This window comes from Leopardus geoffroyi, chromosome B1 (genome assembly GCF_018350155.1).
Source record: "Leopardus geoffroyi isolate Oge1 chromosome B1, O.geoffroyi_Oge1_pat1.0, whole genome shotgun sequence".
NCBI lineage: Eukaryota > Metazoa > Chordata > Mammalia > Carnivora > Felidae > Leopardus > Leopardus geoffroyi.
Window position 1 is genome coordinate 193,874,530 of NC_059327.1, and position 25,779 is coordinate 193,900,308.

Sequence of the window (25,779 nt, forward strand, 5' to 3'; positions counted from 1 at the left end):
TTCAATTTAAACTCACATGCATTTATTAGAGAAGAACATAAAGCATGTCTTTATAGGCCTAGAAAGAAAGCACATATTTTGGAGTCAGACAGAGCTGAACTGAAATCCAGCCTCCACCTTGAACTAAATGTGTGACTTTAGGCATATTATATAACCTCTCTGAACTTCCACTTCCAGTCTACCAAATGGAAGAGGATAATACCAACCTCATGAGGCTGTTGGAAGAGTGGGAGGTAAAACACATGGGTGGCTTCTATCCTACAGAATTCTTTCCCCAACATGACCCATAACCATGGCATTTATACTTTATGTGTAGAAAGGATACAAAATAAGATCCTGAGACAAGGTCATTCATTCAGAAATGTATCATTTCTGAGAAGTGTCAGTATTTACCTTCCCTTAATTACCTGTATCAATAAGAAAGCTTTAGGGTGGTCATCTTCAAAACAAAGGCCATTACCAGGGCACCTGGGTGGCTCAGTCGGTTAAGCAGCCAACTTCGGCTCAGGTCATGATCTCACAGTTCGTGAGTTCAAGCCCCACGTTGGGCTCTGTGATGACAGCTCAGAGCCTGGAGCCCGCTTCGGATTCTGTGTCTCCCTCTCTCTCTCTGTCCCTCCCCCACTCATGCTCTGTCCTCTCTCTCTCTCTCTCAAAACTAAATAAACATTAAAAAAAAAAGGCCGCTACCAACATATAAACAACATAAAAGCACATATGAAAATTAAAATGAAATAATTTAACATAAAATTTTCATTTTAATTTCATACCATAATTTTTTCATGAGTATTAGAAAGTCAACATAAAAACTATTCCAATAACATAAGTTATTTTTAAACTTTGGGGGAAAGGCTCCCAGCTCTAGTGTTGGCATCATGACAGAAGATTCCGCCCCCCCCGCCCCAAGTCCTCAGCTTCCCAGCAGTAGCGTGTCTCCTGAGTTACCCATGCTGATGCAGACCACAAGACTCAAAGATCTGAAACCACCATGCTGATTGGCTCATATCTTGGATCTGCAAGATGAATGCTCAGGATATTTCACACATTGAAGAAACCTGATAGGCCTATGACAAGAGAGAGGGAAAAAAACAAAAACAAAAACAGGAGATCAAGAGGCAGTACAATATATCTATGGTTCAATTCCCCAGTGCAAATAGCCTCTTCATTAGCAACAAAAGAATACATGAACCACTCGGCATCCAAACAATTTCCTCTCCTGCGGTGACAACACAGAGAAAGGTCACGTCCAGGAGTGAACAACTTAAAGCGTGGCCCAATCTGGTTTCATGTCACTTGTAAAGCCAGAGAAATAAATACTGAGAAGATATGTTTGATGACAATGTGTGGAGATGAAAACAAATGTCTGGTTCTAACATGTCACAAGTACGTGCTATGAATGTCAGCTGATGACCAGAAACAACAGAGGCAGCAGCCTGAGATGAGGGCTCTCCAGTATTTTCTGTTGATTTGCTTTCTTCTCTCCAGAAGCTTCCTGAGAGAGGATTGAGCCACAGGGTCAGAGATAGAGAGAGGGTAAAGACTCTCTGGAGGAAAGCTGGTGGCCATCAGCAGGAAGACCACACACCCTTTGCACAGAACAAATCCTAGATAAGAATCTAGCCAGTGAGGGTCTCTCAGTTTCATGAAAATGAGATAACAAATCAATAGGGTCCAGTGGGAGTGGCCGGTCTATGGAGAAGAGTGGATAGTGAGGATTGTGGTTCATTAAATTGTAGCTGAACCTGATTTTGTTAAATGTGAGTCAAGAAAGAGAGAAATCTTTAGAGGCAGCAACCAGCACCCCTGGGCTTCTGGGATGGGCCATCTCAGGCTTGTCCCTAGCCAACTATCATCACCAGCTGGACACAGCGGCTCCAATCCTCGCCAATATGGTAACCTGGAATCCTCCACGTGAATACATTCTGGGGGGAAAAAAAAGTGTCCTTTTCCTTAAGGAGATACTGCTATGGAAAAGAAATCCTTCTAAGACCTGAGAAGGTGGCTAAGATTCTGAAGCCACCTTTGCTTTATACTAAATGAGGAGAACAGGAATACGTTCCTTAACTAGTTTTTAATTTGGGGAAACTCAATTTTGGAAAAGAAGTAGCAATTATGCTGTTAAGATGGTCTCTCTCCATAAATATGAAAATATTCATATCCAGTGTTCCAATAAAATGGACACACTTTGGGTATGTTGGACAACATGCTGATGGATAGAGACAGAGTATATTTTGAAGTAACTTACAGGGAGTAGTGCACCCTTTAGGTTCTTAAAAAATATGCCACAAGGGGGCACTAACCAGAAAAACACGCTGACATTTTTCCAGTAATCCAAAAAAGTACTGTTAACCTTCTGTTGATTCCACTGGTTAAAACATGAAGAAATCCTGTAGAATCCTGAGGAAAATGTGAAGAAATCCTGTACATATTTCATCAGGACTGTGAGTGTGTGCATGCAGAAAAAAGGAAAAGGACGTGAAGGGGATACAGCCAAAGGTTAAGAGTATTCGCCCCCAGGTGGGATTTATAAAGGGGTAACAGCAGAATCCACAGGAAGTCTGATCTATATAAATGTATTCACACTTCTGTTTGCCTATTAAACAATCACACCAAAACAGCTGGACAAAAGTTGGCTAAATTGGAAGGTATGTCTGAGATGGAGTGATTTCAACTTCAGGATATGTCGATATGCATGATATTCACTGTAGGCTCCTGCGGGGACAAGCAGCTTTCTTGAAAAGCCACAGAACTCTTACCATACAAGGGGCCCCGAGGAGCAGGTAATTTAAAGAATCATGCTGAATATATTACAGCCTCATGGTTGGAGAAAAGGACCAGTGACTTCAAATATGACCCCCAAGTTTAAGGTCACGTGAGCTGATGCTCAGCGTGACAGGTGTTGGCTTACAAATCACTTCCTTTGATGTTGGCCACTTTGATGTGGGCCAAGTCCAGATGGAAGGTAGGCTTTTGCATCTTCCCAGGTAGAGAACGAGTGAGCTCAGCTGGAGCCTGCAGTAGGCATGAATGAGGCTGACTGATGGCCATTAATGAAAGAAAGGGGAATAATTAAAATGAGGGGGGGAGGGGAGAAGGATGTTGATAGTTGAGGATGAGACCCAGGTACATCCCCCAATCTTCTCCTAGGTCTTTAGCGTCCCATTTTCCTGACACAACACATCTTTGAGTAACTTAGACGGGTCAGATGTCTGCAATGTTTCTTTTACAGTTGTTCTTGTCCCTTTGTTCTGATTGTTTTCCCATCTGACTGTGGTGGAAAGCGTGTGTTCTTCCCAGAGAGCAGTTTCCAGAGAGCAGCCAGCTGACAGAGGGGGAATTCAGGTCATTTTGAGACAAAAGCCCTCAGTGAATGTTCTTGGAATCTGTCCTTCTGCCTTTCTGCTAGGGTTGGTGGGAGAAGGTGGTGACAGAAGGAGACAGGAAAAGGGTTCTCGGGTTCCAACCTCTGTGTTCTCTGAGAATTTTTTACTCTCTGCATCAGTCTTATTGTAAGCCGTCACTTATGGGAAAATCTCCAAAGATGCTTCTGGAAGGAGTCCCTGCTTAGAAATGAGTGAGGGTCCCAGTTTAGATAGCAGAGTTGCTGATGACTTTAAAAATATATACCTATCTGTAATTTTAAACTTTTCCCTAATAAACACATATTACTGGTAAAAAAAAAAAATTAAGATTTTGCATTTTCTAATTTATGAAAGATAAAGTTTGGTAGACTTCCATGTGGCAACTTACCAAGAGTCAGGCATCTATGCTGAGATCCAACTAAAGAAACTTCACATGCAAAATATTGCCATGTCACAAAGGTTTTACAAAATCTTTGCATTTGATAAAACGTGTTTTTGTTCCCCTGCAAGTCAGCAGGTTTGCACCCCTGTGTCAGGCCTCTCATGTGGGAAGCCAGGAAATACGTTCTCCAAAGCTGGGTCAGCTTCAGAGACAAATCAGTGATTGGAGGCAGGTAGAGAAGAGAGGGAGAGGAAGATGGGAGAAAGGTGGCCAGTCACTGGCTGGAAACACCTTGTAGGCTAGGGGTTAGGAAACAATCACCATAGGTCATCATCCCAGATCACCATCAAGGCCCGAGAGGGGTTCCCACTGCCCTCCTGGCTCAGAAGAGGCTGAGGAAAGGGGGAAAAAATGCCTATAGATGGCAAGACAGCCATTTCTTTTTTCCAGAAGTCAATTACCTGTAATTATCCTGGCAGGTAAATGTAATATTCCTTTTGCTTAGAATCAGTTTCAGATTTTTAATGGAGGCATCCGAACACGAGTCACTGGGAAAGAAAGAAAAAAAGAGTTAAATGACAAGGTCTTGCAACCATTTCCTGAGTCTCTCGGTTTCTTCTAGGTAGCAAGCCCTGGGCAAGCCCCTGGGAAAAGTGAAAGCAGAAGTTGCTTTTAAGAGCTCACAGGCCAGCAGGGGAGTGGCGATGAAACTGAGAGGTTGTTGGGATGGGCCGAACGCTGAGCCCATCATTTCCTGAGCCAACCTGTTCTCAATGCATTCTTGCGACTGTGGCTTTTTCCCTGGACTAATTCCTAAGATAACCCTGAGAATATATACGCACCACGTAGTAACATATACCTGGAAATATTTCTGATGTCCTGCATCACCCAGGCCTGTAGCGTATGAACCTTCTCTGGATGCAAATTAAAGACTTCCACACGTGCAAAAGTGCTAAGGTAAGAAGAGGCAGAGAACATTGTTAACCCCAAACGGAATCGTTCAGCCAACCACAGGCCTCGTCAAAAAGCAGCAGGCAGGGAACCACTGGACCGAGCCTGCGTTGTGGGATTGACCCATGATTTGCACTAGAAACGGCCATTCTCATTCATCGTGACCCTCGCTGAACAGGATTCTCAAAATAAGATTCTTCATCGGGACATTGATGATGATTCTTCAAGTACTTGCTCTTCAAAGAGGAGCCTTCCACCAACATCCTGAGCATCGTCTGGGACCTAGTTAGACCTAGAGAATCTCAGCCCACCAGCACCTGCTGAATCAGAATCTGCAGCCGAACAGTCCCCAGACGACCCACACTCAGCGAGGCTCGAGATGCACTCCTCTGAGAGCCCTGGATGCCCTGCTCTGACCCCAGTCCTAAACTCTTCTCCACTGGTCTCGGACAGCTGCCACTCTTGCGGCAAGAACTTGGACCCCGAATATCAGATTACGAAATCCCGGAATGTTGACGCTCTCACCGAAAAGCCTACAAGCTTGGGGTCAGAGGAAGACGATGGGGCGTCTGGGTGGCTCAGTCGGTTAAGTGTTCAACTCTTGATTTCGGCTCAGGTCATGATCTCACGGTTCGTGAGTTCAAGCCCTGTGTCGGGCTCCATTGACAGTACTGGGCATCCTTGGGATTCCCTCTCTCTCCCTCTCTCTCTGCCCCTCCCCGGCTCGTGCACGTGCGCATGCTCTCCCTCTTTCAAAATAAATGAATAAACGAAAAAAAAAAAACTCTAAAAAAAAAAAAAAAAAGAAGAAGACAAAAAGACAGATGCATCTTTGCAGAAGTCAATATCAAAACCGGAGAGAAGGAAAATTAATTTGGGGTACCCAGGGTGCCAGGAGCACATCAATAGCCGCCCCTCCTCTCGATCCAGCCTTATCCAGAGGAAGAGTGACGAACAAAGTCTGGGAAAGTAACCATGTGGTAAAAACTGTATAGAAAGAGGTCAGAGAGGGAAGGCATTGGTGTGGCCCAGTTCAGCGCTGCAGATCAAATGAGAGAGTAATAGCTGCGACTCACTGAGCCATCTCTGTGTTGTGAGACACAGAGCTCAGCACTTTCCATACATTATCTCAGTTCATCTTCAAATCATCAACACCGCTGCAGGTGCATGCCACAGGGGCTCCCGGGGGTCACACAGGAAGACCAGAGCCCCTACTTTTAACACTATCATAATACGGAAATTAAAAGCCCCTACTTTTAACACTATCATAAGTTAGGGGCAATGCCTGTAGAGATAGTTAAGGGCCAAGAACCCAGCCCAGTAGTGGTTTGACTGCTCAACTATGATGCCCACTCTTCACAGGGGACAGAGGAGTCAAACCAGGCAGGTCTTCGTGGATGGAGAGGATTAAACAGGTGGGTGCGAGGAGGGGAGCCAGGCATGGGGGAACCCCATGAACAAAGGTGGGAAATGGGAGAGCTCAGAACACTGCACCAGGCCTCAAAAAGCCAAGAGGAGGGACTGGACACAGTGCGAGGGCCATTAGGACATTTAGAGGATTTTACGAAAAGGAGACACCAGACAAAAACCCTGACTTAGACAAATCTCTCCGCAGAAAACAAACATTTTACCTTTTCAGCCCAAATCTTCAGTACTGACTTAACCATGAAAAGCATATTCTTCTAGGGATGAAATATTTACCAGGAGGCTGTGCTAACACTTGCAAATAGGATGCAAAGAAACGAGTACCTTCTTTCATCAAAGCTGTTACGGACGGACCCATTGAGCAACACATGGACCACACCACAGGCATCTTCTGCAAACTTAAAAGGAAAAAGACAAGAAGCTGGCCATTCCTCAGCACGCAAATTTCATTGCCACACTCCAGTAGCTCCTTCCAAAGTGACTCTCGGCTTTAGCTGGTGAAGGAGGGAGTAGCCTGTGTGTGTCTAGCTCAGTAATGCCAGGTGGATGTAATTTTCATCCCAAGCCATTGGCAGGATTCTGCTTCAGATGAGAATTCTGGAAGCAGATGCTCCCATCTGTGTTTGAACAATGAAGGTCAACATCATTGTCGACAGTGTCGTTAAATTGATGGCTCAGAAGTTGGAAGTCCAGGGAGTAAGAGAAATATTGCTGGAGGAGGAAGACAAAAGTGCTTTCTTGGTGCCATGCACTGTAGACGCTGCACATCTCCCTTAGGGAGAGCAGGGTGGACAATTCAGGGGCAAAGGAAAAGGGGACACAAAAAAAAGGGGGAAACTGAGGAGAGAAGGTGTCACAGGCCTGCACAGGTGCAAAGGGAAAGAGAGAATGAATGAACGAATGTATCATTGAGCAGGGAGTTATTTCTTCATGCAATAAACGTTCAGCTGGAATCTTTGCCAGGTGCTGAAAAAACAAAACGAATGAAGCAAAACAATCTACGTGTTCTCTCCCAGAAGCACCCCCCACGCCCCTGGGACCAGCTCAGGTCCACGCCTGTATGATACTGTGCCAATGAGCTCATTGCGGGTTCGGTCGCCAGTAATGAGCACTCTTTGAGAGCTGTGACCTTGGCTGTCCTGCCTGTCACCACAGCCCTGGAGTCTTAGAGCTAGTGCATGGCACGGAATGGGCGCCCAGAGAAAATCTGTGGAGGGAAAAGAGGGAAGGAGGAAGGGAGGGAAATGGAAGCAGGAAGTCCAAATACTCAGCGATGGAGATTAGGAAAGGAACAGAAAAAGCATCCCAGAGGCCAACAAAAGCTAAGTCCAGCAGGACAGACAGGATCTCACCTGGTAAAGGCTGAGGCAGCTGCAAACAGAAAGGCCAAGGGGTCTGAGAAAACAGTAGTTTGGTGAAACCCTCAGTGGATGTGCAATTTTGGTAGAAAAGTGAGTTCAGGGCACCATGAATGTTTGGCCAAGGAATCTGGCATTTATTCTGCAGGTGATAAAACACCACTGAACAATCTGAAGCCAAATTATTAGAATCCAGTGCAGCTTCTGTTTTTCTACTCGGACAAAGTAGAAAGAGGCCCATTAGTACCAATCAAAGTGCTAAGTCAACAGAGTCCTTCCGGGGTGCCAAAAAGTCGAGTCCCCATGAAATAAGCATTGGGTTAATTTGCCCCAAGGTCACATCACTTGGAAGCAAGGAAGCAGAGTGGGGATTCCAACCCCAAGCAGCTCTCTTTTGTCAGAAAAAGAAACGATCTTGGGGCACCTGGGTGGCTCAGTTGGTTTAGCATCTGACTTGAGCTCAGGTCATGATCTGGCAGTTCGTGGGTTCAAGCTCCGCATCCGGCTCTGTGCTGACAGCTCGGAGCCTGGAGCCTGCTTCGGATTCTGTGTCTTCCTCTCTCTCTGTCCCTCCCCTGATTGTGCTCTGTCTCTCTCAGTCTCTCAAAAATAAAGAAACATTAAAATTTTTTAAAAAGAAAGGATCTTGTCTGATAAAACAAGGTTGTCTATGCACATCTATGAGCATTTGGCCAACAGAGAGCTGCGGCCCCAGGGGATGGCAGGGCATCTTTGGTCACCTTCACCACTGTGCTCGCTCCTAGCTCCAAGTAGGTGCTTGACACATATGAAATGTGACAGGGGTGCCTGGGTGGCTCAATTGGTTGAGCGTCTGACTCTTGATTTCGGCTCAGGTCATGATCCCAGGGTCATGGATCCAGCCCCCTGTTGGGCTCTGCACTGAGTGTGGAGCCTGCTTAGGATTCTGTCTCTCTCAAGGTGCCTGGTGCCTTGTTCGGTTAAGCAGTCAGTTCTTGATTTGAGCTCAGGTCACCATCTCATGGTTTCTGAGTTTGAGCCCTGCATCAGGATCTGCATTGTAGGCACAGAGCCTGCTTGGCAATCTTTGTCTTCCTTTCTCTCTCTCTCTCTCTCTCTCTGACTCTCTCTTTCTTTCTCAAAAATAAACTTAAAAAAAAAAAAAGGATTCTCTCTCTCCCTCGGCCCCTCTCCCACTCACACTCTCCCTCTAAAATAAAAAATTAAAATTAAAAAAATAATAAAAAATAAAAGTTGTTCACAACGGCACTGTCCCGAAACATATCAGCGAAGGAGAAAATAAATAGGAACTTTTCTCAGAAACAGCAAGCAAGTGAACATACAATAACAACAAACTCTACAGTGCCTGTGTATAATTATACAGCACTTAGTAGGTACTCAGCAAATATTTGTTAAAGGAATGCATTCTGAGTTAGCGAAGATAGTGGTATTTTGACATAGCAGCAACCCCATGGGACAGGTGTTATTCTCATCCCCATTTGGCAAGTGAGGAATCTGAAGGTCAGAAAGGTTTAAAGAATCTGTCCAAGTGTAAATGGTCTCCTTACTTCAAATCCCAGACTAGCCCCTCGTCTCCACCATGCCAGAGTTTACCGGAATCTCCTTAAGGGTGTGAGGCTTTCGACTCCACTACTTACTAGCCCAAGTGACCTTGGATGGGTCACCTAACCTCTGAGTCTTAGTGTCTTCACCTGTAACATGGGGATTTGCACCTTCCCACAGCACCTACTGTGAGGATCAAATGAGGAGACACAGGCAGGGCACCTGGTCCAGGACTTGGCGTAAATAAGCACTCAACAAATGTGAGTTTCACTTGCCCCAGCTCCTCAGATGTCTACACTCAGTTCCAGAGAATTATAAATAGTATAGACTTACTTTCTCCCGTTTTCTCTCCTTTGGTTCTTTCTTTCCTCCTTTCTTTCCCATTTTCCTTAGTTCACTTGCAAAGAAGCAACTTATAAGAAAAATAAGTATGTCCCAAGGCAGCTTACAGTGAAGTCAGAAATAGATAGCAGTGGGGAAGGGATGAGTCCTTCCTCGCCTGAATTCTGGCTTTGCAGTCAGACAATTTGGGATAAACTCCCAGATCTGCCACTTACTACGTACGTTTAGTAGACAGTTTATTTACCTGCACCTCTGTTTCATTATCTAGAAAATGAGTATGATACTCATGCCACCCACTTCATAGGATTCTTCTGGGGGTGAAAGCTTTTAACCCACGTGAAGATGCCTGTATCTGGTGCACAGTAAGTGGTCTGTAAATGTTGATTATTCAGACTCTCCCAGGAATCTAAGATTGGCCAATGCCTAGATCAGAGGATTAAACCAAGCTGGAGGTTCCTGGCAGCCAAAGCCCAAAAATGGAAAAGAGCAAGGACTCGTCATCTAGAGCCTATGGGACCTCTATGAATGCCCTAAAGTTATATGTGAAAGTATTGTGATATGTGCTTTGGTACATTTTTTCTCAAGGAAGAATCCTAAACTTTTGTTCCTAAATGAGTCTGTGATCCAAAGAGAATGAATACCAACCACTGACTTGATGACCTCTTCAGTTCTTTGGTCACCAAAATGCTAAAATTTCCCTTTTGGTACTTACCCTTTTGGACACAGTATTCCAGAATACAGAAACAGAGTTGTTGCTACAGTCTGTCCTCCGGTCTGGACAAGATTGATAGTTCATTTCTAAAAGACATAGTTTATAGAGAATAATTAAAGGAGGAAAGAAAGGGTGTAATTAAAGTCCATTCCTCCCAGGCTGTTTGATCACCGTGGAGCCATTTTCCAATGGCACGGCTGCCAAGACGGAAGACGGACAATGAACTCCTCTCGCCCCACTTTGACTAAATGCCCCTGAATCCCTTCCAAGCCCTTACCTTACCCTCCAAATCCCAGACAGGAACACAATGACAAGGTTTGAGTCATCATTCTGGGAAACTGCAGCTGAAGTTCATCTGACAGAGACAAGCCCTCGGCATTATCCCCTCGTCCAGGACAAACTAGAGCTCACACTGGGCCCACAGGAGCCACTCTTGCCAAATATCCCTCTGCCTCTTGCCAGCTCCCTTGTTGACAGCTTTCCTCCCCCTCCTGATGCAGGCTCAGAGAGCCCCCGTGTCCGTCTACACTCACTCTCCCCCATGGAGACAGGCTCAGGAGTTGGTGAGATACAGCACACGAGCACTTTGTTTCTGTGGTACCTCCCCCAAACGTATCTGCCTTAATGCACCAGCGTTTAAAAAAAATTTTTGAGGGATAATTGAGACATAAAATTGTAAGATATTTATAAATTTTTTAACGTTTATTCATTTTTGAGAGAGACAGAGCGTGAGTGGGGGGGGGGGGGGAGAGAGAGAGAGAGAGAGAGAGAGAGCAGAGACAAAATCCGAAGCAGGCTCTAGGCTCTGAGCTGTCAGCACAGAGCCTGACCAGGGCTCAGACTCACAAACCGTGAGATCATGAGCCAAGCTGAAGTGGGACGCTTGACCAACTGAGCCACCCAGGCGCCCCCTAAAATTATAAGCCATTGAAAGTATACAATGTGAGGATCGTACATAGAGACATATACATAGAGACATTGTGTAAAGATTCCCCCATGTGGAGTTAATGTAACACATTCATCACCTCCCGCGTTTACCTTTGTGTGTGTGAGCTGTGTGTTCGAGAACACTTAACTTCTACTGTCTTAGCAAATTTCAATTAGATAATACAGTGTTAGCAACTCTAGTACATTAGAACCTCAGACCTTATTCACCTCATAACTGGAAGTCTGTACCCTCTTACCGACCTCTCCCTCATCCCACACCTCCTCCCAGCCCCTGGAAACCACTTTTCTCTCTGTTTCTAGGAGTTCGACTTCTTTTTTTTTTTTTTTTTTTTTTGATTCCACATATAACTGATATCATGCAGTACTTGTTATGTGTCTGGCCTATTTCACTTTGCACAATGCCCTGAGATTTCTCCGTGTTGTTGCAAATGAGATTTCCTTTTTTAAAAAAGAGAATGAATAATATTCCCTTGTGTCTGTACGTGTGTATGTGTACATACTTCCTCTGTTTTCTCCATTGCACTTGACGACATGCACAGTAATTGAGACTTAGGTCCCGAGGATAAAGAGACGAATCCGATAGAAGCCCTGCTTTCAGAGACCACGTGATCTAATACAACCAAATCAATGGGAGAAACATCAACCTGGGTTGGAGGGGGTATGCAGCACCATTTGGGAAGGCTGGTGCTGCACTAGGTTTTGCAGGAAGAATAGGAGTCTTCGGCCAGACCAGACAGAAAGGTGCTCTAGGCAGAGAGGACACATGCAAAGGCCCAACAGGTTTAGATTAGCACCACCAGAACAGACGGGTGAGGAGGGAGTGATGGATGATAAGGCATAAGAAAGACAGAGCCCAGACCATGCTAAGGAACTTAGACTTTATCCTAGAGGTGAAATTGAGGTTTCAGGTCAAAGACAGAAACCATCCCACTGCGGTGGCCATCTGGAGGCCAACCCAGAGAGGTAAGGAGTGAGCAGTAAGAATCTTACAACAGTCCCACCAAGAAAGCAGGGTGCGTTCAAGTGCTGGACTCAGGCAGCAGAAACGGCGATAGAAAAGGCAAACACGTTGGTGACTGGATACAGGACAGGAGGGCAGAGTGAGAATGAGGGCAGAATCTGCAGCCGTCTGACTTCAGTTCTGAATTATCAAGCAGGCAGGGCAGGTGCATGACGAGAGGCCCTGGAACTTTCTTCTGTCCCAAAAGTCAGGCACGGGGCAGCAGTTTCCTCTGTGGATATGTGTACAGCTGACCCTAGAGAAGCAGCCGTCTTTCTACCTCCTCCCGCGATGAGTTAAATTTTGTCCCCTCAAAAGATATGTTAAAGACTTAACCCCTCAGTACCTGGGAACGTGACCTTGTTTGGAAAAAGGGTCTTTGCTGATATAATCGGTTAAGATGAGGTCATTAGTGTGGGTGGGTCCTAGTCCAATAGGAGTGGTATCTCTTTTTTTTTTTTTTTAATGTTTATTTGTTTTTGAGATAGAGACAGAGTACGGGGGTGGGGGTGGGGGGCAGAAGCAGAGAGAGAGGGAGACACAGAATCCGAAGCAGGCTCCAGGCTCCGAGCAATCAGCACAGAGCCCAATGCAGGGCTCAGGCTCGTGAACCATGAGATCATGACCTGAGCCAAAGTCAGCATGCTGAACTGATTGAGTCACCCTGGCGCCCCGAGTGGTATCCTTTTTAGAAGGGGCAGTACACACAGTGGGGGTGCCTGTGTGGCTCACTTGGTTAAGCATCTGACTTTGGCTCAGGTCATGATCTCATGGTTCCTGAGTTGAAGCCCTGCATTAGGCTCTGTGCTGCCAGCTCGGAGCCTGGAGCCTGCTTCGGATTCTGTGTCTCCCTCTCTCTCTGCCCCACCCCTAGCCGAGCTCGTGCACGCGCACTCTCTTCCTCTCTCTCTCTCTCTCTCTGTCTCTCAAGAATAAGCAATAAAAGGGGGGGGGGTATGCTTTAAAAACAAAATCACACAAATAAAAAAGGAAACATTTCCATGCACAGATGTAAATAATTACTAAATTATCATTCACAATTAAATTTGAATCATCTCTCAACAGGGGCAAAAATGTTGATGATAATGGAACGAACACACATGAAGAGTCCCCAATCTAGACGGAGGAAAATCTAACCTCGACTTGAAGCCCAGCAGCCAAATAGGAAAGGGTCGGCAGATTCACTGCCTTTCTGCACAGCAGAAGACAGAATACAAACAGCATTAAAAGAAAAATACAAACTGACAAAAATGGGCTTTCCACCAGTACGCCAGAGAAGAGGTGAGATGACACACAGTTAAGACACAGGGGCTCCAGCCAGGAAACCTGGGTTCGCTCCCAGCCCTGCCACTTACTAACTCAGGGAGTTAGTGCTCAGGGAGCACTTACTAACGGGAAAATCATATAACAGCCCTCAGCCTCAAGCTTCTCATCTGTAAAATAGGATCATCACGGGACCTCCTGGGGCTGTAAGGAAGGACTCACTGAGTGGATACTCACACAGCATGTAGCACAGAGGCTGGGATTTTGTAAGTACCCAATAAGTACTAGCTACTACTATTAATTTATATAGAACTAACAAAAATAGTCAAGATATATGAACAGGCATCCAATAAAAATCATCAAGATATATGAACAGCCAGTTTATAAAAGAAATAGAAATATCTACCATGAAATATATAAACACGATTGGCCTCGCAACCAAAGAAGTGCAAAATAAGCCGAGGTATTATTTCTTTATCAAATTGGCAAGAGCATTTTCATAAGTGCGAACATCCAGTGTTGGCAAGGGTATGGGTGAATAAGTAATGTCACAGATTCTGATGAGAGTATAAATGGTGACCTCCTTTTGAATGACAAATGTATCTGTTTCTACCACAGTGTATTCAGCACCGAAATCTCATTTGTAGAAACGTATCTTTCCAAAGTGCTTCCACAAGCACGCAGCTGTAGGTGAGCCCTGGGTGTGTGCCAGTGTGGGTGTGTGTAAGCATGTGAGTGTCTGTTGTGCACAGAAGCAACAGTTGCTAAGCAACAACATCTAAAAACAACCTAAATGTCCATCAACTGGAGATTGGGTTAAATAAATTATGGTACCATCCCCAGAGGAGATACATGAAGGCTTTTGAAAAAATATGGCTGTAATTTCTATCTACTAATTCTAAATGAATAAAGCAAAGTTGCAGATGGTGTATGTGTACATTTTAACACGTGTTTATGTGAGCACGGGGCCACGTGTGGAAGGATTTTTACCGAACTGTTGACGACAGTCCCCTTCAGGAAATAACATGGAAATGGAGGACTGGAGAAGGTACAAGGTGACCTTCACTCTTTTTAAACACTTCTGTACTTGGCAGATAAGCATGCAGCCTTTTTATAATTGGAAACAATGTAAACCTGAGAAGAAGAAGCTACCATAATAAGTTTTTTTAGAACAGTCAAAAGCAATAAAAATAAGAACAAAATAATATAAATGGGGCATCTGGGTGGCTCAGTCAGGTAAGGGTCGAACTTGGCTCAGGTCATGATCTTGTGCTCCGGTCTGTGAGTTCACGTCGGGCTCTGTGCCGTCAGCTCAGAGCCCGGAGCCTGCTTTGGACCCTGTGTCTCCCTCTCTCTCTCTGCCCCTCCCCTGCTCACCCTCTGTCTCTCTCTCTCCTGCCCTCTCTCTCCCAAAAATAAATAAACATTAAAAAAAAAAAGAATAAAACAACATAAAGTAAAAATATCCACCGTATAAATAAAAAGAGAAAGAAAAACACAAAGAAGTGAAAACGGGCTCGATAGAGTTTTCTGGGTAGAAAGCACCTCCCCACAGTGAGGCATTCTGGGTCTTTCTGGGCAAGATAAGGCGACCTCTGAACAATGACAGCAGAGCCATGCACTGGCCTGAGACGCAGAGGAGCCCATCCACCTGCTGCCGTGGCCATTCCGTGGAACAAGGGCTGTGGCCTGGCTCCCTCTCAGGCCTCAGCCTGCTCTATCATTCTCTAGTCCCGAATAATGTCCTCACAGAGAGCAAACACCTCCAGTTCAGAAGCAGGCTACCCCTGCTCTCAGAGTGGGCAGATCAGGGAGCACAGACGGGCCCAACCTCGCAAATCAGTTTTTTTCTAGAACGCTGAGTTGATCTAAGGAACGCTATTTTACAGGAACCTGAATGATCGCTAAGTGTGTAGATGGCATCAGGGCAGGTACCTGTGGCTCCTCCCACCACACCGATGCCCCTGGCAGAGCCCAGGGCTCCTTCGCCCTGCACTCCCTGCAATGCCAAACAGCCCAGACCCTCACCAGGAGAGCCTGGGTCTCCACACCACCTGAGGCCGTCCGCCATGTAGCCCAGCAGTGTGTTCTCCAGGGTGAACAACTCCCGCTGGACCCATGCGTATTCGTGCACCAGCTCATTTGTTTTGCTCCAAAGGAGGGTCTAGGAAAGAAAAACACAACCTGTTATGGAGAGCAATTCACTGAGTCAAAAAACAAAAACAAAAACAAAACCCACATCTTCTTAAATGAGAGAAAAATAGAAAAGACCAGAGTAAAACCCCTAGAGTAAAAGTGAGTGTTGCTGAGTGCATCACTGTGTTCTGTGTCCACGGATGGAGGGTGTGTGTGTGTGTGTGTGTGTGTGCGTTTTCTAGGTCACATTATTATATTATTTTTGGTGGCAGTGAAAAAAAGTCTGAAAGCCACGGATGAGAATCTTACAATAAACACAGAACTAGAGCACATCTGGAGGAGACATTAGGAAATTCCTAAAGTCATCTGCAAAACAATTGTGTCTACGTGCTATTTTCTGGGAGAAGTGCTCTTGGGTTCTTAAAGGGCTCCAGGACCCTGTTTCCTTCCCCAAATCTTTCCTATTCCCACAAAGAAAAAGGAGAGAAAGGAAAGAACAAATACGGTAAATTTTTTTAGGGTCCCTCGTAAAGGTCAAATACCAGAACAATCTTCAGCCCATGGATCTATTCCTTTTTTTTTTTTTAGTTTTAAATTAATTTTTTTTTAATTTTTACTTATTTTTTTTTTTTAATTTACATCCGAGTTAGTTAGCATACAGTGCAACAATGATTTCAGGAGTAGATTCCTTAATGCCCTTAACACATTTAGCCCCTCGCCCCTCCCACAACCCCTCCAGTAACACTCTATTTGTTCTCCATATTTAAGAATCTCTTGGGGCGCCTGGGTGGCGCAGTCGGTTAAGCGTCCGACTTCAGCCAGGTCACGATCTCGCGGTCCGGGAGTTCGAGCCCCGCATCAGGCTCTGGGCTGATGGCTCAGAGCCTGGAGCCTGTTTCCGATTCTGTGTCTCCCTCTCTCTCTGCCCCTCCCCCGTTCATGCTCTATCTCTCTCTGTCCCAAAAATAAAATAAACGTTGAAAAAAAAAATTAAAAAAAAAAAAAGAATCTCTTAATGCTTTTGTCTCCCTCGTTTCTCTATTCTTTTTGCTTCCCTTCCCTTATGTTCATCTGTTTCGTATCTTAAAGTCCTCATATGAGTGAAGTGCTATGATATTTGTCTTTCTCTGACTAATTTCACTTAGCATCACACCCTCCAGTTCCATCCACATCGTTGCAAATGGTACCTTCTTTTTTTTTTAAGTTTATCTCTTTATTTTGTGAAGGGGTGAGGGGCGGGGGGTGGGGGAGAGAGAGAATCACAAGCAGACTCCACACTGTCAGCACAGAACCCAACTCAGGCTCGATCTCATGGATCATGGGATCATGACCTGAGCCAAAATCCAGAGTCCGGGGCTCAACCTACTGAGCCACCCAGGTGCCCCTCTACTCCTTCCGGATAGGAGGGCGTGGAGGGCGTGGTTTGAAGCGTGGGCCCCAGAGGCACGTGCCCTGTGAAACCAGCGTCACCACTTACAGCTGTCTGACCCTGGGCAGCCAGAGCATCACTAAGCCTCACTTTCCCCATCTGTAAAATGGTATCGATAGTGACTGCAAGGAACCCGAGATGTGAGATGAAATGAGACAATTGCAAATAAAAAGTGCTTAGTCCCGGGTCTGTTGCCGAGTTAGGGATCCTTGGGGTTATTTGCCAAGCAGCTCTTCTGTACGGGCTCCGTGTCGGTGCACCTGGCCGGCTCTCTGGAATAACCCTAGCTCTCCACCGAGGGGATGAGAGGCTACAATAGGTGCCTGGCTCAGAGGCTACACAAAGATGATTTGGGGTGCACTGAATTTTCACCTTAAGTGCTGACTTGAGGAAAGATGCACGCCATCCCACACTTGTTCCAGTACAGTCTACGTATAAACCGCAGGCCCCTCTGGCTCCAAACCCCAGGCTACCAACATTTCAACTGGTCACTTTCAAGGCCACCAAACGTGAGCAGTCACTGACCGCCTCACCTCACCAAGTCTCAGTGTTCTCACCAGTAAGATGGGGGTGTTGACTCTTGACTTGTTTATTCTGCAGGGTGGCTATGAATTATCATCATCATCGTCAGAGGTCAAGGGAGAGTTTCGCAGTTATATAAAGTTGGGTCCTTTTTGTTTGGGTTGGTTGGGTTTCCCATAGGTTTGCTTTGCCTGATTTTTGGTCACGTCTCCTTCCTCCTTCCCTGTCCCCATTTCTCTCTTAATTTCCTTCCTCAGTCGTCCCAAATCCAGATGACATCCAGGTGCCACAAAATCTCCACAGACACCATCTCGGCCAACCACGCGTACACCCTAACCTCCAGATTTTTCTCCTCCCTCATCCTGGCCAAAATTTGGTCCTGTAGTCTCTTCCTTTGGCTTTTATCCTGTTTTGTTTTGTTGGGTTTTTTTTAACGTTTATTTATTTTTGAGAGAGACAGAGACAGAATGTGAGCAGGGCAGAGGCAGAGAGAAAGGGAGACAGAATCCGGAGCAGGCTCCAGGCTCTGAGCAAGCTGTCAGCACAGAGCCCGACGCAGGGCTCGAACTCACAAACCGCGAGATCGTGACCTGAGCCGAAGTTGGACGCTTAACCCACTGAGCCACCCAGGCGCCCCCTGTTTTCTGTTTTGTTTTGTTTTTTGTTTTTTTGTGTTTATTTATTTTGAGAGAAAGAGTGCACGCACAAGTAAGGAGCAGAGAGAGAGAGGAAGTGAGAGAATCCCAAGCTGACAGCACAGAGCCTGATGCGGGGCTCAATCTCATGAACCCTGAGATCATGACCTGAGCTGAGATTGAGAGTTGGATGTTTAACTGACTGAGCCACCCAGGCACCCTTTTTTATCCTCAGTTTTAAAAATCAATAATTCGGGGTGCCTCAGTCAGTTGGCTGACTGGGGGGCTCAGTCAGTTAAGCATCTGACTTTGACTCATCATCTCACAGTTCATGAGTCTGGGCCCCACATCAGGGGCTGTCAGCACAGAGCCCACCTCAGATCCTCTGTCCGCCCCCCCCCTCTGCCCCTCCCCTGCTGTTTCTCTAAATAAGTAAATAAATAAATAAATAAATAAATAAATAAATAAACTTTGAAAAAAATCAATAACTCTATCCCGTTACCTTGTCACAAGGTACAGTTTGATTCGTCAGTTCCATCAATGGCTGATAGTCCTGTTCCGTGCTGCTGCAAGGATCCTTAGAAAGAAACGCATTTGTGAATGCCTTCCCTATCTTTTGGCAATCTTTATGTCTGTGAGATAAAACATGGAAAACAAAACAAAACATGAAAGGTTAGGTTTTGAACATAATTACCTGGGCACGTGTCATCTACGAAGCACGGGCTGCATGCCTAGAACTTCACGCACATCCAGACAGCATTTTTTAAGAGATGACCGTTATCCTCCCCACCCTGCAACGTCCCTGCCTCTCCCAGAGCTGCTTCTCCCGTTAGAGACACAGGCAGTAATCAAACAAGCAAATAAGTTAACAAAATCAGTACGGACTATTCCAAGTATTCAGAAAATCAAGGGGGCGGGGGGAGACAGCAGAATACAATGACCAGGTTAGGGAGGCTGGTCAGGACAGGTGTCCCTGAGAGATCATTTAAGCTAAGACTGAATGATGAGAAGGAGAACATTCCAGACAGAGGCTACTACAAGGACAAAGGCCCTGAAGCACACAGCATAGCTGCCACGGAAAGGAATAAGGAAAAGAGTGGTAAGAAATCAGGTCAGAAAAATAATCAGGCGGTAGATCACTTAGGTCTTTTGGACCAAAGAAATGATTTCAAATTTTACTCTAATTACTGGCAAGCCATTGGATCGTTTTAAGCATGAGAGTGGTCTCATCTGATTTTTTTTTTTTTTTTTTTTTTGAGCCACCACTAGAAAATTCTGAGCTGGCCCTAAAGATAGAAGTCTCTGAAATAGAATTCAGATTCCTCGTCCCCTCCAGACAGCCCCCAACCATGAGGAGGCAGGTGGGTGGGGAAGAGCGGAGGGAGGAGGGATGGGGGCACAGAGAGGGGCTAAGAAGACAGCAGCTGGAATCCCTTGTGTTCCTGTTAGCAGGTGCACAGAAACCCATCATTTCCTCGGGACAAAGAGGTGGGTCTCCCCTGGGAGCGCTCAGGTATCACGATCGGGATAAACCCTAACCTTTGAGGGCTTAAATAAAACACATGGTAAATCCTTTTGGAACACTGCCCAGTACAGAATAAAGGTTCACTCAACATCAGCAATGATATTTCCTGTCTTTCTTTTCGGGCCCCTTGCTCAGACCTTGCTGGCTGTGAGCAGTCATCTGCAGCCCATAGAGGCAGGCGTGGCCCATATAACTCCTGGGCCAATTTAGGAATGGGGCTCATCCTCACAGGGCCGGGAAGGGCACACAGAGTTAGTAGGTCCTGCACCTGGGGTGGTGAGAACACCCGGCCCCTTGGGGTCAGATTAGGGTGCAAACCCAACCCAGAGGGTAACAGTACTGCCCATCCCCTTGTCCGCAGGCAATATGATTGTCTCCTTGATCTTCCACTTGTAGTAAGAATCAGCCTGTAAAATGTAATGGCTTTGATATGCAAAAGCCACAGGACAGAGTTCCAGATCAGTCATCCGGTAGCTGGGTGGGCTGAGGCAATAATAATGATAATAATTTCGTAGTAGTAGTAGTAATAAACAATAACAACAAAAGGTAGCATTTATTGGGGGCTTAATATATATTGCACATACATATCTCATCTAATCTCCTATCATTTCTCTGAGCAAATGTATCAGTATTTGATTCAACTTAGTAAGACCTAAAATTGCAGGGACGTAACAGAGAATTTTATTTCTTGCTCATATCTCAAGCTCAAGGCCAGTATCTGGGATTTCTATGACATTGCACATATCAGAGACCCATCTGCTCAGTCCAAAATGACTACTTCAGTTCCAGCCATCATGACTACATTCCAGCCAACAGGAAAGATTAAGGAAAAGAAAGAGGAAGAGAAAGAAGGAAGAGGAGGGGAAAGCAGCAGCAGCAGTGGGCACGAGGGCTGCTTTTTTTTTTTTTTAATTTTTTTTTTCAACGTTTATTTATTTTTGGGACAGAGAGAGACAGAGCATGAACGGGGGAGGGGCAGAGAGAGAGGGAGACACAGCATCAGAAACAGGCTCCAGGCTCTGAGCCATCAGCCCAGAGCCTGACGCGGGGCTCGAACTCACGGACCGCGAGATCGTGACCTGGCTGAAGTCGGACGCTTAACCGACTGCGCCACCCAGGCGCCCCAACGTGGGCTGCTTCTTAAGGACAGGCTCTTAGAAGATGTTCTATTTGCTCTCATCTCGTTTGCTAAGATGTTATCACAGGCCACACCTAGCTGCAAAGGAAGGTGAGAAGCGCAATCTTTCACCTTGACGGCCATTGCAGATCTAAAATCACTACTTCGATTCTAGAGAAGAAAGGGCCTTGGTCACAGGGAGATCCTACGTTGTCCCATTTTACTGATGAGGAAATTTGAAGGCTGCAAAGTTATAGAACCGGTCAGAGGTCACAGGATGAGTGAGTGGGAAAGCCGGGACAGGTCCCAAGTCTGTGTGACCCTGAAGGTCAGGGTCCCACCACCCTACTACAGCATTGCCTTGGAAGGCAGGCTAGAAAAGCGCTCCAGCCTCAGTTTCCCCATCTGTGAAAGGGAGGTAATATCACTTCACTCATGGGAGGTTCGAGAGAATTCGATGAGCTCACACACAACACCTGCAGGCTTCATGGAGGGCTCTTTCAGGCCGAGATCCCTCTCCTCCCCAGTCTGCACAGGACATTTCAACTGCCTCATGGCTTGCCTTCCAAAGCTGGGCCAGGAAACCATTATCCATCTGGCTTTCTCCATACACTGCACATTCCAAAGAAAACAGGTAATTGCATTATGTACTTCGATGTCAATCAAAATGTATGGGGCACCATCATGGCAAGTTTAGAGAAAAAGTGTTTGGTGGCTATGTCACTTTGGGGGATCATGTTTTACTTCCATTAATTTAATTCAGTGGCCTTCTCAAAAATGTCCTGTTCCGGATTCCAACTCCCTCAAACAATTCTTCTACCAGCATCTGCAGAACTTGAGGCAGACAAAGGCTGGAGGGGGAGAGATGTCTCCCTGAGATGAAGAGCAAGAGAATTTTCCACTACAAAAAAAAAAAAAAAAAAATCTGGCAGGAAAGAGAAATGAACATGCACCGAGAACCCACTGTTTACCAGATGTTTTTATGAACATGTTATGTAATCACCAAAGACTTGATGGAGCCTCCGGGAGAACTCACGAACCTCTAAAATTATTTTTATGTTTCTTAGGTATGTAGACCCCCAGCTCAGGAGACACTACCTTCTGGGGGCTCAAGGATCCCCAGGTTGATAATAATTTAACGGAGCTCGTCTAGAAGGAGCAGAGTTCTAGAACATAAGCTGAAACAGACGTGAGAAGAGTTTATGATTTAACTGCCTTCCCTTTCTCTGTCTCAGAGATCACAGCCTCCTTGTGTCCACAACTGAGAGAAAATGAGGAGGAGCAATCAGAAGTCTGGGGTCAAGCTTTATGAAGCTACTTTTTTTTTAAATGTGTTATTTCTTTATTTTGAGAGATAGAGAGAACACAAGCACAAGGAGGCGCAGAGAGAGAGGGAGGGAGAAAATCCCAAGCAGGGTCCGAGTCTCAGCACGGAGCCCAATGTGGGGCTCGATCTCACGACCTTGAGATCATGACCTGAGCTGAAATCAAGAGTCAGATGCTTAAGTGACTGAGCCCCCCAGGAGCCCCTGAAGTTTCTTTTTATCCTTAAACTCAAAAGTAAACATTGCACCCTGGATGTGCCAGTCACCATTTTGATCGGCATAAATACATATATAGAATTAAAAAGGCATTGGGATGGCACTGTAGGGAGGTGTCTGCAGTAGTCATTTATAGATGGCAATGCAGAAAGGAGCCTCAAGTTCATTAGTGTGGCTTCTTTGCAAGAATCCCCCGTGTTCATGTTTGTTCCCCTGGGTAGAGCACCGTTCCATCAGATCAAATGATAGCCAAGCCAAGCTGCTCCGAGTAAATTGGCCGGTTATAAGAAACAGATGGCCTCAGGAACGTCTGTGTCCAACAGAGATGGAGGTGCGCCTCTGACTGAAGAGGCGGCATGGGGGGGGCCCTGGGTGGCTCAGTCCGTTGAGAGGCTGACTTCACCTCAGGTCACGATCTCACTGCTCATGGGTTCGAGCCCCACGTCGGGCTCCGCGCTCATAGCTTGAAGCCTGGAGGCGGCTTCAGGTTCTGTCTCCGTCTCTCTGCTCCTCCCCTGCTGACATTCTGTTGATCTCTCTCTCTCTCAAATATAAGATAAAAACAACATAAAAAAAATTGAAGCAGCAGCATGGAAGGAATAAGAGCCATTTCTGGAAGTTGCTTTTTTTTTTTTTTTTTTTTTTGCATTAAAAATGGCTCTCCATTCCAAAATGGTGCTACTTCCAGGCAGACCTGCTGCCTGGGATAGAGACTGTGAGCCCCAGGGCTATTCCCAAGAGCCGTCTGTGCCCGGATCAGACGGTGGGAAGTCATCGGGTCCTGTGGCTCTCAGCTCTGGCCACACTTGACCATCACCCGAGAGCTTCGGAAAAGACCGACTCCAGGCCAACCAAGTCAGAATGGCAAAGGTGGAAAGAGTAGAACTGAGAATTTTCCAGAAGCTTCCCCTTCCCCCTTCCTCCCAGGGGAACTGCACTGCCACTTTCTATCTCAGTGAATTTGACTACTGTGGGTACCTGTCTTTCCATCACTGGCTGATTTCACTTAGTGCAATGTCCTCACAGCTTACCCGTGTTGTAGCAGGTGTCAGAATCCCCTGCCCTTTCAAAGGCTCAACAACATTCCACTGTAGGCTTACACCTCATTCTGGGTATCCGTTTACCCACCGTGGACACTTGGGCTGCTTCATCACCCACTCTTTCCTTCCACAAATACTTCCCGGGGTCCTACCGAGAGCCTCCCACCAGGCACAGAGCTATCCTCAAGGCACTCAGATGATGGTTGAGGGCAGAGAAAGACCAGAACTAATTACAATCAAAGCACTGGTGACTTTTGCCCAAGGCACTAAAACTTGAAAACTCAATAAATAGTGGAACACTTTCTAATTCTCTACTACAGAGGATAGGCACGGGATTTAAAACCACACAACAAAAACAAAAACTCCTTGATTGAATGTTAAGCAGTCTTCTTTTTTGAAAATGATTTTTCTTTGTGGGCTCCCCTGTTGTTGTGGCATGCAAAATCTATCTATATTTGTAACCGCCCAGGGTTTCTATGTGCCCCCTTTCTGGCTTCGCTGCCTTTGATGGGTTCCAGAGATTAGAGATGTGTAGCCAACAGAAGGGAATGGCGTCAAAAGGGGTCTCTGCTCAGTGGAAAACAAAGCAGCCTTTGAACAACGTATTTATACAGAGCTTGGAATCACTTGGGGGATGTTTATTTTATGGTAAGTGATGAAAGGAGACCTCACCTTCTAGAAAACAGGAAAAAGATGCACACCAAACTGGTAATTGGGGTTGTCTCTTGGAAGAAAAATAAAGGCAAATTTCCACTTTCACCTCATATTTTTCTGTATTGTTGGTTTACAATAAAAATGGATTATCCGGGGCGCCTGGGTGGCGCAGTCGGTTAAGCGTCCGACTTCAGCCAGGTCACGATCTCGCGGTCCGTGAGTTCCAGCCCCGCGTCGGGCTCTGGGCTGATGGCTCAGAGCTTGGAGCCTGTTTCCGATTCTGTGTCTCCCTCTCTCTCTGCCCCTCCCCCGTTCATGCTCTGTCTCTCTCTGTCCTAAAAATAAATAAACGTTGAAAAAAAAATTAAAAAAAAAAAAATGGATTATCCAAGGGGTGCCTGGGTGGCTCAGTCGGTTGAGCGACCGACTTCGGCTCAGGTCATGATCTCACAGTTTGCGAGGTCGAGCCCTGTGTCGGGCTCTGTGCTGACAGCTCAGAGCCTGGAGCCTGCTTCGGATTCTGTGTCTCCCTCTCTCTCTGCCACTCCCCCTCTCAGGCTCTGTCCCTCTCTGTCTCAGAAATAAATAAACATTAAAAGAAAAAATTTAACAATGGATTATCCAAGCCAGCCAAAAAGGGGGGAAGGGGAGTTCAATTTTTTTAAATGAAGACATAGCAAAATCACAACCAATTTTTTATTTTTATTTATTTTTTTAAAATTTTTTTTCAATGTTTATTTATTTTTGAGACAGAGAGAGACAGAGCATGAACAGGGGAGGGTCAGAGAGAGAGGGAGACACAGAATCTGAAGCAGGCTCCAGGCTCTGAGCTGTCAGCACAGAGCCCGATGCGGGGCTCGAACCCACGAACCGTGAGATCATGACCTGAGCCGAAGTGGACGCCCAACCGACTGAGCCACCCAGGCGCCCCACAACCAATTTGTTAAAACTAAAAGAAAATGAAACCACGGCAATCAAACCATGTTTGTTTGTTTGCTTGTTTGTTTTTTGAGAGAGAGAAATAGAGAGCAAGCGGGGGAGGGGCAGAGTGAGAGGGAGACAGACATCCCAAGCAGGCTCTGCGCTGTCAGCACAGAGCCGGATGAAGGGCTCAAACCCACAAACCGTGAGATCATGACACGAGCAGAAGTCAAGAGTCAGACGCTCAATCAACTGAGCCACCCAGGTGCCCCTCAAACCATGTTTTAAAATAGTTATACCTGGTGAGAAGTATAAGGTTGCCTTGTAATCGTCCCATCTTATACTTTGACTTTTCCTACAATAAACATATATTACAATAGCGATCATAACAAAACTTTTATTTTCTTTTAGAGTAGCCTGAGCAATTAGACCAAACACTTGAGAATCTTGGGAAGCTTAGGACTTGGGTTTAAAGAAAACATATCCCCTTAGGAATTCCTGTATCCAGCAGAGACCAGTATCCAGAAGAGGATGTCTACTCCGTCACCACCCATCATTTCTGCGCCCTCCCTCACGTCTGCTAGCTACAAAGTGTCTTTTCTACCCCTCATCCTGTTAAAAACAATAGCATGTAATCAGGCAAGACGCCCTGGCCCCACCACTCAAGGCCCAGTGATGTGATATATGAGGAGGGGTAGGGGTTAGGGCCACAGACTTTCTCCAGTGGAACTGTCTCCCCTTTAAAGACTTTCTTGCATCCTCAAGCAAGACTGGGTTGTCAAATCACTCCTCATCACAGATCATACTCAGAGTCAGACTTGATGAATCATATCAAGGAGACAAGTCATTGAGAGGCTCAGTCAAAGGAAGGGAGGGAGGGATGCCACTTCCTATATCGCCCCTGGTGTCCTGCCTGCCTTCCTGCATGAGACATGCTTTCTGGCCCAGAATCACGGATAACACCATGAAGTGAC

General features: G+C 45.9%; 1 protein-coding gene across 2 annotated transcripts in view; it reads right to left on the reverse strand.

The window, feature by feature from the left end:
* Positions 1–735: 735 nt before the first annotated feature.
* Positions 736–25,779, reverse strand: part of CD38 (CD38 molecule) — a 58,187-nt gene continuing 33,143 nt past the window's right edge. Inside the window, exons 2-8 of one of the 2 annotated variants that reach the window (XM_045474482.1) lie at positions 18,510–18,639; positions 15,314–15,449; positions 10,075–10,160; positions 6,445–6,518; positions 4,604–4,696; positions 4,206–4,292; positions 736–1,064 (exon numbers count right to left, since the gene is read on the reverse strand). In XM_045474482.1, the coding sequence (XP_045330438.1) occupies positions 1,001–1,064; positions 4,206–4,292; positions 4,604–4,696; positions 6,445–6,518; positions 10,075–10,160; positions 15,314–15,449; positions 18,510–18,639 (670 nt within the window). In that variant the 3' untranslated portion in view covers positions 736–1,000. The other variant, XM_045474483.1, reaches the window with a different exon arrangement.